This window comes from Chroicocephalus ridibundus, chromosome 8 (assembly GCF_963924245.1).
Source record: "Chroicocephalus ridibundus chromosome 8, bChrRid1.1, whole genome shotgun sequence".
NCBI lineage: Eukaryota > Metazoa > Chordata > Aves > Charadriiformes > Laridae > Chroicocephalus > Chroicocephalus ridibundus.
This window is the reverse complement of record NC_086291.1, coordinates 40306099-40320467: the sequence shown is the minus strand read 5'-3', so window position 1 is coordinate 40320467 and position 14369 is coordinate 40306099. Positions and strand designations below refer to the sequence as shown.

At 54.5% G+C, this 14369-nt stretch overlaps 1 protein-coding gene across 11 annotated transcripts in view; it reads left to right on the top strand.

The window, feature by feature from the left end:
* The window catches only part of WDR90 (WD repeat domain 90), a 33875-nt gene extending 19512 nt beyond the window's left edge, over positions 1-14363 (top strand). For 5 of the 11 annotated variants that reach the window (XM_063343396.1, XM_063343397.1, XM_063343393.1 and 2 more), the window contains 17 exons: positions 28-147; positions 577-759; positions 1932-2098; positions 3884-3986; positions 4477-4598; positions 4967-5126; positions 6536-6726; positions 6997-7165; positions 7533-7644; positions 8230-8401; positions 9198-9320; positions 9506-9686; positions 10137-10267; positions 11226-11369; positions 12510-12629; positions 13024-13108; positions 13933-14363. In XM_063343396.1, the coding sequence (XP_063199466.1) occupies positions 28-147; positions 577-759; positions 1932-2098; positions 3884-3986; positions 4477-4598; positions 4967-5126; positions 6536-6726; positions 6997-7165; positions 7533-7644; positions 8230-8401; positions 9198-9320; positions 9506-9686; positions 10137-10267; positions 11226-11369; positions 12510-12629; positions 13024-13108; positions 13933-14090 (2441 nt within the window). In that variant the 3' untranslated portion in view covers positions 14091-14363. The other 6 variants (XM_063343392.1, XM_063343395.1, XM_063343398.1 and 3 more) reach the window with 5 other exon arrangements.
* The last annotated feature ends 6 nt before the right edge of the window (positions 14364-14369 follow it).

Here is a 14369-nt window from a genome sequence, read left to right as displayed (position 1 = left end):
GTTGCACAAACCCTTTTCTCTTCACAGAAGGGAGCTCTGAGAAGCTAAAGGATGCCTCTGAGACACCTCGGCAGACAGTTCCTCTCCCCTTGTTGTCCTCACCACCCTGTCTGGACGTCAGCTCTGTCCACCAAGCGGGATGTCAAAGTAAGAGGAAACTGCATGCAGGAAAGGGGAAAACTCATCTTGTTTTAGGAGAAACTCCTTGCCTAGTTCAGCAGCACCCTTGGAGCCTTCCCTGCCATGAGCCCTGTCCTGCAGACTGGCGGCCCAGTTTGCGCTTTGCTTCCCCTCACTTGGACAAAGCCAGCCAGAGGTGTTGGGGTTCCGCACCACTTTATTCTCTGCTCTCCTGCATACACTAAGCTGCCGACACAGCTTCTTTGAGGGCTGTGGTAAATACCCTGCTGGACCTACCCAGGAGGAAATGTCTGCTTTGCCCTCCACCCTAACACAGACAGGCTGGTACACAGTGCAGGAGAACCACACTGCCAGGATCAAAGAGTCGGTCGCACGTGACGAAGCAGTCCTGAAGGACACGGATGGCTCTGTCCTCCCACTAATTGTTTTCTTCAGGTATTTTCTCTGAGTCGGACAAAGAGGAGGAAGCAGGTCTGCCAGGCAGCAGCAGGATGGTGGCGAATGGAGATAAAGACGCCTCGGTCCGTGTGGTGGAGTCGGTCAGAAGCGAGGAGCTGCTTGTTGTGAGGCCCAAAGTGGGGCGGGAGAGCTCGAGGTCTCCTGGAGAATCGGCAAACGGTAAATCAGGGGTATTCCCACCTTGTACAGAGCTTGGCTCCTTAGGGGCACAACGTGCACAGGCCTGCATGGCAGCTTGGTCTGTCCCTGAAAAATAAAAATCATTATTAACATAGTATAGATAGACCCAGACACGTGCTCTGAGTTGTGAGATGAAGGGCCCCAACGTGTTCCTTGAGTCCTCAGCACAGGAAAGACATGGAGCTGTAGGAATGGGTCCAGCAGAGGGCCACAAAGATGCTGGGAGGGCTGGAGCCCCTCTGCTGTGAGGACAGGCTGAGAGAGCTGGGGGGGTTCAGCCTGGAGAAGAGAAGGCTCCAGGGAGACCTCAGAGCCCCTTCCAGTCCCTAAAGGGGCTCCAGGAAAGCTGGGGAGGGACTCTGGATCAGGGAGGGGGAGCCATGGGACGAGGGGGAATGGTTTTAAAGTGGAAGAGGGGAGACTGAGATGAGATCTGAGGAAGAAATTGTTTGCTGTGAGGGTGGTGAGCCCCTGTCCCAGGTTGCCCAGAGAAGCTGTGGCTGCCCCATCCCTGGAGGTGTTCAAGGGCAGGTTGGAGGGGGCTTGGAGCAACCTGGTGTGGTGGGAGGTGTCCCTGCCCAGGGCAGGGGGTGGCACTGGGTGGTCTTCAAGGTCCCTTCCAACCCAAGCCATTCTATGATTTACTAAGGGAAGTCAGTATCGAGGGGAAACTCGCGTTGGTCCCCTGGCTCTTTCCCTCCTGCCGTTTCTAGGGACACCAGAAGCCCCTCTTCAGCTTGGAACCATTATCATTTCTAAGTGGCATGTTCTATTAAACCCGTCTGAAATTAAAGCTCCCGATGTCTCTATTAATAGATGCACGGCCTCAAAGCTGCAGCAGTTTGTGGCGAGCTGCCAGAAGCAGGCAGCTGCCAGCACTCAGCCCCAGGCAGCGCTGGTTGGAAAGCTTCAACATAAAACTATGTCTCTGCCACTCTCGTTAAAGACCTTTTTCTAGCTGTGTGGCTTGTGCTTTCGCAGCCATGCCGAGGGCACGCCACGTGGATGCCCTTAGGCTCTTTGCAGTGTGGTGGGGATGATGGGGGGAGATGGATTTTCCTCCTTTGCTCCTGGAAAGTTGGTGCTTTTCCTATGGAAAGTCGTGTAGGAGCGTGTGTGACGCCACAGCATGAGTTTTGCCTTGTACGTAGCTGCTGGTCCCGAACTATTCCCAGGAACAGCATCCCATCGAGACTGTTTTCTACTTTCCGTGGCAGAACCCAGAAAGGAGACCAAAAGTCCCAAGTCCCAGTGCTCTGTCCGCCCAGATTCCTACCGGCATTTCACTCCTCGCTTTAAGGCATCGGTGCTCCCCCAGGTGAGAGTTCTGCCAGGGCTGGTTCCTTGGGCAGGTGATGAATGGGCAAAAATGGCAAATTTTCCAAAATATTTCCATTTTCTTCTCTCCTTGAATGCAGTTTGTCAGGGATGGCTGACACAGGAGAAGGCCGTGCCGCCATCCAGAGAGACCTGGACAGGCTGCAGAGTTGGGCAGAGAGAAACCTTATGAAATTCAACAAGGGCGAGTGTAGGGTGCTGCACCTGGGGAGGAATAACCCCCCGCACCAGGACAGGTTGGGGGTGACCTGCTGGAGAGCAGCTCTGTGGAAAGAGACCTGGGAGTCCTGGGGGACAACAGGATGCCCATGAGCCAGCAATGGGCCCTGGTGGCCAAGAAGGCCAATGGCATCCTGGGGTCCATCAAGAAGAGAGTGGCCAGCAGGTGGAGGGAGGTCATCCTCCCCCTCTGCTCTGCCCTGGGGAGGCCGCACCTGGAGCGCTGGGTCCAGTTCTGGGCTCCCCGGTTCGAGAAGGACAGGGAACTGCTGGAGAGGGGACAGCAAAGGGCTACCAAGATGCTGAGGGGACTGGAACACCTCTCTTATGAAGAAAGGCTGAGGGATTTGGGTCTCTTCAGTCTGGAAAAAAGATGACTGAGGGGGGACCTTATCAACGCTTATAAATACTGAAAGGGTGGGTGTCAGGAGGATGGGGCCAGGCTCTTTTCAGTGGTGCCCGGGGACAGGACAAGGGGTAACGGGCACAAACTTGAGCATAGGAAGTTCCACCTAAACATGAGAAGGAACTTCTTTGCTGTGAGGGCGGCAGAGCCCTGGCACAGGCTGCCCAGAGAGGTGGTGGAGTCTCCATCTCTGGAGACATTCCAAACCCGCCTGGACGCGTTCCTGTGCCACCTGCTCTGGGTGACCCTGCTCTGGCAGGGGGTTGGACTGGGTGATCTCCAGAGGTCCCTTCCAACCTGACCATTCTGTGATTCTGTGAAATACACCCCAGGGCCTGATGTTCAATTAGAAACCCTTAACATTAGTCCTCCTCTCTTCTCCACAGGCAGCTCTTTCCAGACTAGTAAAAAGTGAGTTGTGATCAACTCTTTTTCTGTTCAGCAAATCTGCATACGTTTTTATTCAAAAGAAATGGAAATGGCATGCACTATTGAAAGCGAAAGACGAGTGAGCAATGGAGTGATTCATCACGCACCCATATTTGCGAGCAGATGCGTTGGCAGAGCAGGCTGGGGAAGGCAATCCATTGAGCGTAGTGAAGATAGTCAAGGCACAGCTCTCGCTCTGTTAACAAACACAGCAATAATAAAACAGAAACTTAACTCAACATTTTCCTAAGCTCTGCTCTTTGCGGTGCTGGGAGAAAAGCTACATTCAGCTTGCACCTTCAGTTCTCTCCCCTGTCCCTCCACCTGGTAGCATTTTTTCCCCCTCTGCTGTCTTCCTATTGGAATATCTCCATCCCCAAGTCAGCAAAACCCATTGAACTCTTTCCCAGCATGACCAGCAGCTGCTCATCGGTTGGGCAGTCGCTGCCAGCCTGTTTTGTGCCCCATCCGAAAGCATCTGCGCCTGGTTTTGCTGGTGCGGTTTCTCTTTTATAAGCGTGCGCTTTGGTATTCATCCGGTGATGCGTTGAATTCGAATTGCGTGAATATTGGCAGGATTTGCGCGCTCTGTGTGTGTGTGAGTACGCGTCTGGGCCTGCACACACGCTTTTTCTGACGTGGGTGTTGAATGTACCTGACCGGGTTATCCTTCTAGAGCTTATTTTAAGCCAGTGTCTGTATTTCTTGCAGAATTTATTATCTCCTCCAGCTGGCAGTGAAGTCTTGAAGCTGAAAGGAGTGATTGGCTACAACGGGAACGGCAGAGGGAATATGGTGTGGAACCCGGACACAGGTACCACTGGGAAGGCTCTGGAGGGGCGGGAGGTGTGTGTACCGAGCCAAGGTTATGATCTTGTAGCTGTTGGGTTGGGATCTTCACTTTAACACAGGGGTTCTTTGTGTTGGTAAAGTCCAATTCTTTGCTATTGGTAACTATTAGTTGATACAGGCAGACTCAAGCTTCAGTTTTTGAGTGGACAGAGCAGAAGGGAAAGCTCTCCCAAAGGCCATCTTACCTCCTTTCTCCAGGCCTGAGTGATGCCCAACAGCTTTGCTTTGCCCAGGTTAGGGGACGTGAGATTTGTCCTTACTCCACTCTCGGCCTGATGGGGAGGATGCTGACAAGCTGTGTAGAAATGTCAGCTTTTATGTATTACTGCAAAAAAAAAAAAAAAAGAAAAAAAAAAAAAAGAATTTTCCTGAATTGCACTGTAGGTTGTAGTGGGTGCTGCATGTGAAGCCTTTCCATGAAAACATCCCGTCTCCTCCTCCTCCTCTGCTAGGCTTCTTCGCCTACACCTGTGGCTGCGTCATCGTGGTTGAAGACCTGCACTCAGGATCACAGAATCACTGGCTTGGCCACACAGAGGAGATCTCTACGCTCGCCCTCAGCCACGACGCCCAGGTAGGAGAGGCTGCTGCCGCCCCGGGATGGATTTTCTCTGTGTCGCTTTGGGCTAAAGGAATGTCACAGACTAAAATCCCATTTGTCCGTTGCTTCTGCCTGCTGCATAGAGACCTGGGGTTATGGAAATACAATAAGTGTTTTTGGAGCCTAGCTCTCCGTTGTGGTGGCACAGTGTGACAGTGAAGGCTGCTCCCTTCCTGTGGGAGATGCCACAACTCCCTCCTGCCGTCAGCTTGAAGGCTGTTCTCACAGAATTTTCCCAACCGCATCACTTTAATTTGAGACTAATAGTTGCTAAGACTAACTGATGAAGTGTTCTCTTAATTATTTACCAAGGTCTCAGTGACATCGTATTGTTCTGTTAGGTTCTTGCCTCTGCCTCGGGAAGGAGGAGTGGAGACTCCCATTGTCAGATCCGCATCTGGAACGTCCAGGACGGGGTTTGCACAGCAAGTCTCTTCCATCACGAGACGCAAGTACAAGCCATGGCCTTCTCTCGGGATGACAGGTTCCTCGTCACCCTAGGTGAGGATACCCGAACGCTGGGTGTGGGTGCAGGAGTGCACCCTAGAGTAGCTCGTGGGAGGAAGATGTGTAATACCTGCGAGACGGGTACCAGGCTCGTGGGTATGAAGCTGTTGCTCGGTAGCCTCGGGACAATGGATAACGCAGCATGTAAAACTGCAAGAGATCTCGGGTCCTCCTGGGAGTAATGACCACACGCAGAGCCACTCCTTGCAGCTAAACGCGCTTCCAGGGCGCTGTCAGCAGCGTTTCGAGGGGAAGCACGCACCCTCTGCGTCTCGGCCACAGGCTCCCTCCAGCTCCCCTTCAGTTCTTTCTCATTGCCCCAGCTAGCTCGTTTTTCTCGAAGTTACATCTTTCTCCTGCCTCACTATTGCTTGTCAAACCTGGGTAAATAGTTTGCAGTTACTATATGTAGTATCCAAAGGGAAAAGCCTTCTTCTGGACTTCTTATTGCTGCTGAGGTGGAGTCGCATAGAAGTAGACAGGCTTCAAACTGTGAGCCTCCTGCCAGGCGGCGATGCCAGCACAAGCCGGACGCTCAAGCTGTCTGTTTTGTTTAGGCAGGGGACATTTAAAGGACAAATATGCAATTAGTAAGTTCTTGTTTTGCATGAGAGAGGACCTGCGGAGCAGGCAATTCGCTCTCTCTGGGCTGGTGAGTCTGCCCTTGGAAAAAAGCAAGCTGTGCTGGAGAGAAAGAGCTGTGTGCTCTCCATGGAGCAGCGTTGGGAGAGGAGCCCTCCTCCTCCTCCATCATCAGTCTGGGCTGCGGAGAAAAGCCAAAAGGCTCCGCTGTGGTTGTGGAGCCTGGGAAAGGCAGCAGGAGAGCACCGTCCGCCGGAGCTGTCTGGGAGCCGGGGATGTCTTGCCATCACTGAGGCCAGTGCCTTCTGCTGCCACCCAAATATGGTGGCTTCCATCCACAGTCAGCTCCCATCTCAGCTTTGACCTCAGCAAAGGTGACATCCCTTTCTTACATCAAGACTGTTGTTAGCCCGGACGGCAGAGTATCGCTGGAGGGCTTGTGTGGGGCATATGTTGAGGTGTGCAGTAGCTCCTAAGGATGTAGAAACAGCAGAGGACCTGCTCTGCCTGCTGCAATCCCTACCACGCCAGCCATCGGCCGGTTCAAACGCTGGCTGCAGACCCTGCTGCGGGGCCAGATTTGTTACAACCTCCAGCACAAAGCGTCCTCTGTCCTCAGCTTGGATGAGGACCCATCACATCGTGCAGCTTTTGCTGAGCACGCAAGGAGCCGTGTCCATGCCTGGGACAGTGTTCGTGGCACTTGTCTCCAACCAACTGGACAAGGGGGCGACACAGTTGATGGGTGCGTGCAGGGTGTCTGCTTGCGAGTATCCTCAGGCTGCAGGGTTTCCTCCTACCCTCTTTCATGTTCTACCTAGGGGACTACAGCGACCAAACCATTGCTCTGTGGAATACCTACACTTACAAACTCATCTCATCGACTTGTATCTCGGAGCCAGTCCATGACGTGGCTTTTAGTCCTTTTTCTCACAGAGACCTGGCCTGTGTGGGGAAGGGAGCCATGATGTTTTGGCTGTTGGAGCAGCAGGGAGCTGATGTCAACCTCAAGGTAAACTTCAGTTTTACCTTCTTCTAAAATTTCTGGTCAGCATCTCTGACTTCTAAGCTTCTGGTGAGTGCGATGGAGGCTCTGCCTCCACAAGTCTGTGAGAGCTGATAATTTCTCTTCATTGAGATCACGTTGGCTGTCCATGAGTGGCTTTCAGTTGTATTTGAGGTGTTAACTGGATAAACTGAGGGTAGGAGGTTGGTTTTTTTTTTTCTGATGTAGGTAAGCACCATATTCTCTTTGATGTTTCTGTTTTATGTGCTCCGACAGGTTCATCGGGTCCCTGCCCCGGACGTGCTAGGGCCGGTGGAGCTGACCTCTCTCTGTTACGGTGATGACGGTCTTCTTTATAGTGGGACGAACTCAGGCCAGATCTGCGTGTGGGACACTGAAACTAATTGCTGCTTTATGACATGGGAGGCTGACGAGGGCGAGATCGGTGGGTGCCAATGCCCCGGGCGTCTGTCAGGGCTGTAACAAATTCTGTGGGAACTTGTTAGGAGAGAATAGCGGTGAGCTTGCAGGGCTTCCAATTTCAGCTGTGCTCAGAAAACCAGTTTGCTGTGTCGGATACAAGATGCGTGGGGTGGCAATGGATCTATGTTTCCCTGGATTTCCCTGAGTTTCTTTGTCAGAGCTGGGGGGGTCCACTTACACTCTGTAAAAACGCTGGGTATTGGGCTGTAAAAGACCCCAGCTGCCCTGCCCGGATCAATCAGTGGCCTGGCTGTCAGGAGCACGCCTTGGGTGATGGCTGAGAGCGGCGGATATTCATGGCTGCCCTTTATTCCCCCGTGGTGTCCCAGGCGTGCTGGTGTGTGGGCGCGACAGGCTGGTGAGCGGCAGCAACACGAAACGCATCCGCCTGTGGGCAGTGGCCGCCGTGCAGGAGCTGAGGCTGAAAGGTGCCGATGCCAGGTAGGAGATCGTGGCCCCGGCGTCCCCACCGTGCTCGCCCCCATCTCCAGAACGCTCCGTGCTCTTGAGATGCTCTTCCCCTCGTCTGGCAGCTCCCAGGACCTGTCTGAGAGGTGGCTTTTCAGGCACAGACAGCGGCTCTGCCTGCAACCGTGCTGCTCCTTGTTGCTCTTCATCCTTAGCTTTTCCTCTCCATCCCGTGACTGCTGATTCTTTCTGTCTGGATCTTTTTACTGAACTTTTGCCACCGGTAGCTGAACCCTCTTAATACTGGAAATGAGGGGAGTTTATCACGCCTGAAGTTTGTGTCGGTGATTTGTAGGAGCTTTTTTTAAGAGAATTTGTGAAAACATATTGCCTTTGTTTCTTCTGTCATGCTATTGCATCCCCTGTTTTGTTTCTTTCCTATAAAAGATGGTTGCAGCGCAAATGTAATGGTAGTCACTGTTGAAGGTACAGGAGCACCTCATCGAGCCATTTAGCTGCAAATACACGACTGGGCTTATTAGAAAATTGCATTTAAAGGAGGCAGAGTGGCTGTTCCAACAGTCGAGCCAGTCCCTCTCGCATCCTCCTTTCCCCCAGGTCTAGCTCAGTCCTGCTAGAACATGAGATTACCCTCGACGGGACAATAGTCAGTGCAGCCTTTGATGACTCTTTAGAAATGGGAATTGTGGGCACCACGGCCGGAACGCTGTGGTACATCAACTGGACGGAGAGCACAAGCATCCGACTAATCAGCGGCCACAAGAACAAGGTTAGAGGGGCTGGGCCGGGGTGGTTCGTCCCACGGAGCAGGGAGTGCCGTGTGCGCTCTCCGTGCTCCGGGAAGCGTGCTGGGGCTGCAGAAGCATTCCCTGGTCTGGCCGTGGGAGAGGTCAGGCAGCTGCAGGGCTCGCTAGTGCCGACGGGACACACAGAGGAGTCTAGAGAGAACTCTGCACCCTGAGGAGTCTAATTTCAAGAAGTCTGAGCTTATCTGCTCTAGCCTCAGGTGTTTAACAGCCTCCGCCTGGGAGCAGCGCTGGGCCTTTCTGCTGGAGGGGGAGAATGTTTTTTGCAGTCACTAAGGCTTCATTCCCGAGTGCTGCCACTGCTGCCTGCTTTCCGTGCGCTAGCTGGGCATTCATACTGGATAATGTTTTCTTTGCCTAAAATGTTTAAAAAAACAAACAAACAAAAAAAACAAACAAAAAAACCCCACCAACAGGTGAAGAATGACTGGTTTGAATCTTGCTGTTGCTCTGGGGTACCTTTATGCTACAGAAAAAAGATTTCAAATGGTAAAGGAGAAGGTATTTTACTTACGCCTATGTTGCGTAGCACCTGGTTCTAGGTTTGGGGTTAGGTTTACTGGTTTCCGTTACAAGCCTAGTTGTCAGCCCAAGATTTAAGCACAAAACCAAAGCACCCCACCTTCCTTTAGGTCTGGGGCTTCTTGTTTGGTGTGTCCCATGAGAGGGGTCCTGGGGGATGAGAGGGCAGAGGAGCTGATGTCCTCCCGGCTGCGGCATTTGTAGGGCCCCAGTTCCCCATCTCCATTCCCACTGCAGGTGACCGAAGTGTGCTTCAGCCCCGACGAGACTCACTGTGCAACATGCGGGGAAGACGGCAGCGTGAGGATTTGGTCTCTGGGCAGCATGGAGCTGGTGGTACAGTTCCAGGTGCTCAACCAGGTAATTGTTTGGGGTACGTCAAGCTTTTCGTCTTGGCAGAGGGCACAGTCCACTGCTTGGGATTGCAAGGACTGCTGTGCCTTAGTGGAGAACACTAAAGTTAGAGAAATGCTTGCAGGTGGAGCTTGTAGTGTGCTTGCTTATCTTCGCTGTGTCATTGGATCTCTGCCCTGGTTGCTTTGCAGAGCTGCCAGTGCCTGGCCTGGAAGCCCCATCCCGTCGTTGCATGGGGAGCTGAGAGCCAGCACGTAGTGGCAGGCTACAGCGATGGCACCATCCGCATCTTCAGCATTTCCAGGACAGAGATGGAGCTGAAAATGCACCCCCATGCCGTTGCACTGACGGCAATTGCCTACTCCACAGACGGTGAGGCTGCCCGTTGTACCAGTGGGGAGATGTTGCCTTGGGGAGTGCGGCTTGGTTACCCTGACCTCCAGCTGCTCTCTGTGCTGCTGACCTGCCCAAAAACCTGCGGCCAGGGAGAACCAGAGAACTTGTGTCAGAGCTCTGGTAGCTGCCAGCTGCGCGCGTGGTAAATGGGACACGGGAGGTGTACTGGCAATGGTACAGCAAAGGGGTTCGGGTACAACAAACATGCCTTTGTGTCCTCCTGCTTATAATCTGCAGCAGCTCTTCTTCAGTGCAGTGTTTTAGTGGGTGTCTCCGAGACATCTCACCTTACCCAGCCCTTGACTCCGATGTTCCCAGCTTCTCACAGTGTTTGGGGATGCTGGTATCCCGCAGTCTTGGGCTTTTCTGCTATGGGCTTTTTCTTCTACAAGAAGCGTCCCATTCTTTTCTCTCCTCTGCCCACAGGAGAGATGATCCTATCAGGGGGCAAGGACGGGCTCGTGGTTGTCAGCAGCCCTCGCACCGGAATGACCATCCACATCCTCGCTGAGCACAAAGGCTCCCCCATCACTGTCCTCCAGTGCACCAGGAAGCAGGTGAGACCTCCCCCTCTGCCCCAGCGCTGCGTGGGAGCAAGTTCTCTGTGTGTCACTGCAGCAGTGTGGCCGGCTTGGTCAACAAGTTTGCTTCACTGTCTCTCGCCTTTCCTCTTCAGGCCCCCATCCCTCCCAGTAACTTCTCTTCAGTTTTTCCAGGGATATCTTCAATGGGGTAAAGCCGCGGGCGTTGCAGGTGCGATCCCGAGTGACGCTGTGCCTGCGGGCGGGGGGACCTTTGGTGGCTGTTGTAGACACACTTGCACGCAGGTGTGATGTGTGCCTGCGCCACGGGCTCTCAGAGAGCAATACCCCTTGAAAGCAGCCGGGCTGTGAGCTTTCAGCCGCTGTGCCCCCGGAAAAGGGCTCAGCGTGCTTGCCCCGCATAGCTCCTTGGCAGCCTGGCCTCCCGTGTGTAGCTGGCTCCTCTGTGGAGCTAGGAAGACTTGGTTGTGCAACAGCGTGATGGTTTTAGCATCTCCTTTGTCCTTCTCTTCATGGAGAGTCTTTTTCCTTCATGCAGCAGAAATGGGAATAATTTAGCCTAAATTCTCAGGCTTTAAAATCATCCATGCTGCAAGGCTGTGTTCCCTGGTAATCCTAGACTTAGGAGATCCTCCTCGGTTTTAGGTTGAAGGACTTTGTTAGGGGACACGCGATATCTGCCAGCACTCCCCTGGGAGATGTGCAGATCTGGAGGGCGTTCAGGGGAAGGGATCTGTGTTGTTCCAGCCAGGTGCTCACCCCTCTTTCAGCAGCCTCTTCTGGCACTTTCAGCCCAGAGCGTACCACCGGTTCCGATACCACGTCCTATTTTATTCTAAGGGACTGTAATGGAGGTTAATCCTGGCGGTGATCCCCTACCACATAAGGCCTGTGTTCCCACCAGCTCTAGCAGCAGTTTTATCCGAAGCTTCTGTACTGCCAGAGTTAACAGCGTTGTTTTTATCTTCTGTAGTACTGGGACTTTGGGGTGGAAGGAGGCGAGCTCTGGCTGGCCACCAGCTCGGACCGGCGGGTCAGCGTCTGGGCCTCCGACTGGCTGAAGGATAAGTGTGAGCTCCTCGACTGGCTCAGTTTCCCGGCTCCTGCTGGCCCTGAGGTGAGCGTGGCACCTGCCAGCCCCTGCCCGCTCGTGGCATGGGTCTCGGCACCAGCTGAGCTGGAGGAGGGATGCTTCAAGGCTCTGAGCGGGATGGGGCCAAAGAGAGTGTGTGCTTAGGAAAGTCATCTTCGTAGTACCTTGTCAGTGCACATTCTTGCGTGTCGAAAGGCAGCGGGAATTGCAGCAGTGCCTAACCCCCGGGAAGCACTGACTTTGGAAGCGCGAGGAATCAAAAACTGCATCTGCAAAGAGCTGACACCCCCCTGCCACGCAAAACAGAGCACAGGCAGCAGCGAGCGCAGAGCGCGGAAGAGAGATCTAATTATGAGCGTGCTGCTAACTTTGACACTCCCAAAGAGCATGAATATTCAGAGCCAGGAGCCCGGTCCGGGGTTCACAGAGCCACATGCTTGAGCCCTGCGTGTTTGTGATGCTTTGCAGAACGCTTGGGCTCCCACCCAGGTGTGGGATTTGGGCAGCGGGACACCTGCTAGAACAGGAGGAGGGTCTGTATCGGAGAGGATGTGGAGATGGTCCCCAATACAGGTGACATTGGCATGCAGAAGGGAGCTGGGTCTTTTTTGGGGAGCAAGCAGAGGTGCCTCAGCCTGCCACCCTCAGGGCCAAGCACCGTCCAGCTCCGTACAGCAGTTGGGTTCTGTCAATGTTTCTCCTGTTTGTTTCCAAAACGATGGGTTTCCTCTCCATGAAGGAAACTCACTACAGGTCTCCCCACAGTGAACACAGGAAGGATTCATCTTGCATCCACCACTAAAGGTCTATCTTCTGGGCCCTATTTTCTTGTGTTAAACTGATCCGTAACCCAATCCCGCTTTCGAGCCCATATAGCAATAATGCCTCAGTGGAAATTCAACCTGTTGGAAGCCCACGTGTCCCGCTCCTATGACAGTAAACAATTTGCTTCAGGTTTCCATGGATGCTCCCTGCTTCTTTGCCGTGAGAGTGTCTGAGATGGCAATGCAAGAGGGAGGAAACAGCCTCCATCATACCAATTTCCCACTGCTTGGACACCCGCAGCCCAAGGGCTGGTGTCCCTCCATGCTCTCCTTTTGTCCCCACTGTGTCGGGCTGGAGAAGCTAACCTCAGTTTTGTTCCCTTTGGTTTCCCCCCACCAGGGCCTCGGCAGCCTCCCGCCCAGCCTGGCCGCCTTCTGCCCTTGGGAACCCGGTACCCTGGTCTACGTCGGCTTTGGGATGCAGAAGGAAGCCCTGTTTTACAGTCTGCGCAAGAAACAGGTACTCGTGCCCCTGCAGCTGCTCAGGGCAACAGATTTTCTTCTCAGAAAGTCCTAGTCTGGCCCAGGTAACTGGTGAGCGGCAGGGCCCTGCCCCTGCCTCGGGCTGCGTCTGGGCAGGCTGCCAGTCCCTGCTGCTGCCCTGCCGCCTCTCCATCCCACTGGAGGGGAAGGTGTTCGCTGTCAGGAGCGCTAACGATCTCTAAATCTTTGAGTTGAGTCTCTGCAAAGTCAATGCCTCTGGCAGGTTTCCGAGCTCGGGGAAGTGCTGTGCATCTGTCAGCCTCCCCTTTGAGAGGAGCCCTTTACCCTCCTAATGACTCTCCCTGCAGCAGCTCTGGTCTCCTGCCTGCTCGTTTCTGAGGTGCTGGTGTGTTTCTCTTGCTGGAGCGCAGGTAGTTGAGAAGATCTCCTTGCCGTACTTTGCCACATCGCTGAGCCTGTCTCCTGCCGCACACTTCATGGCAGTCGGCTTCAGCGGTGAGTACCAAAGGCCCTGCTGCCCAGGCTGCCTTGTCCCCAGGTTGCCTTTGGTGGCGAGGGATCTCCCCTTCTTCCTGCAAGTGCTGGGGAGAATCAAGTGCCTTTTTTCCTTTAAACGAGAGAGACACGAACCCTGGGAGCTACGGGAGCAGCAGGCTGGGAGTAGCTGCCCTGCTCCAGGGCAGGGTATGTGTTGGGCAAGGAGAAAGCTGTGGAAGACTCATAGGTCAGGAACAAGATGCATCAGCTCAGTCCTGTTTGTCAACGAGCAAGATTTGTCACTGGAATGACTCCTTGGGGGCTGTAGGGCTGTCTTCATCTCCGTTTACGAGTGAACAGCTCTGTGGCTGTGTGAGCTACAGCCCGGGAGGCACAAGGGACCTTCCCCCAGCACTGGGATGGTCAGCACCCTTCTCCTGTCAGGGCTGCTTTGCTCCTGTAGCTGTTTGTATCTGTTTGCACTTCTGTCCATCCTGCTCTGACAGCGACTCCTGAGAGCGGGTGAGCTCCGTGCCTGGCCCAGAGCTGCAGGAGCCCAGGGCCGGGCACTGCAGGGGGGTGCGCGACAGCAGAGCTGCATCTGCTGCTGCAGTGTGAGTCTGACACACACTGTGGAGCTGCCCTGTCCTGCTCCCTCCCCGTTATCAGCTGTTAATTGCCTGCTTGCTTTGCCAAGAAGCCCTCTCCTGTCGCTCAGCATATTGACTCAGCAGGGGCGAGAGGGCCCAGGGGGTGACTGCGGATGGTGCTGATGGCAGGGACAACCCCCGGGGCGCTGGAGCCCCCTTTCCCCGGCACTGAGCCCCCTCCTTTCCCCACAGAACAGCTCCTGCGGCTGCTGCGCTGCCCCTCCAGTGAGGCGCAGGACTACGCCGGGCACGATGACACTGTCCACCTCTGCCGCTTCGCCCCCTCCGGCCGCCGCCTCCTCACGGCCTCCCACAGCGCCGTCCTCCTCTGGGAGCTCACGGCCAGTTGAGCCGGCAGGCCCCTGGACCGGCAGTGCTTCTCCAGTGGGGCAGCCGGCCCCCGGCTCCCCTGGGCCGGCCCCGCCTCCTAGGCGAGGCCCCAGCTTAGGCCCCAACCAGGCCCCAGCCTCACCCTGCGCTCCCCGCCTGGGCTGCGGGGAGCCGGCTGCGGCGGCGGGCCCGCCGGCCAGGCCCGGCCGGTTGGGCGATGTGTTTTACAGACTCCATTTGCCGTTTTGTTTTGTTTTATTTTGGTTTTTATTAATAAAACAACGAAAGCTGAAGCCGGG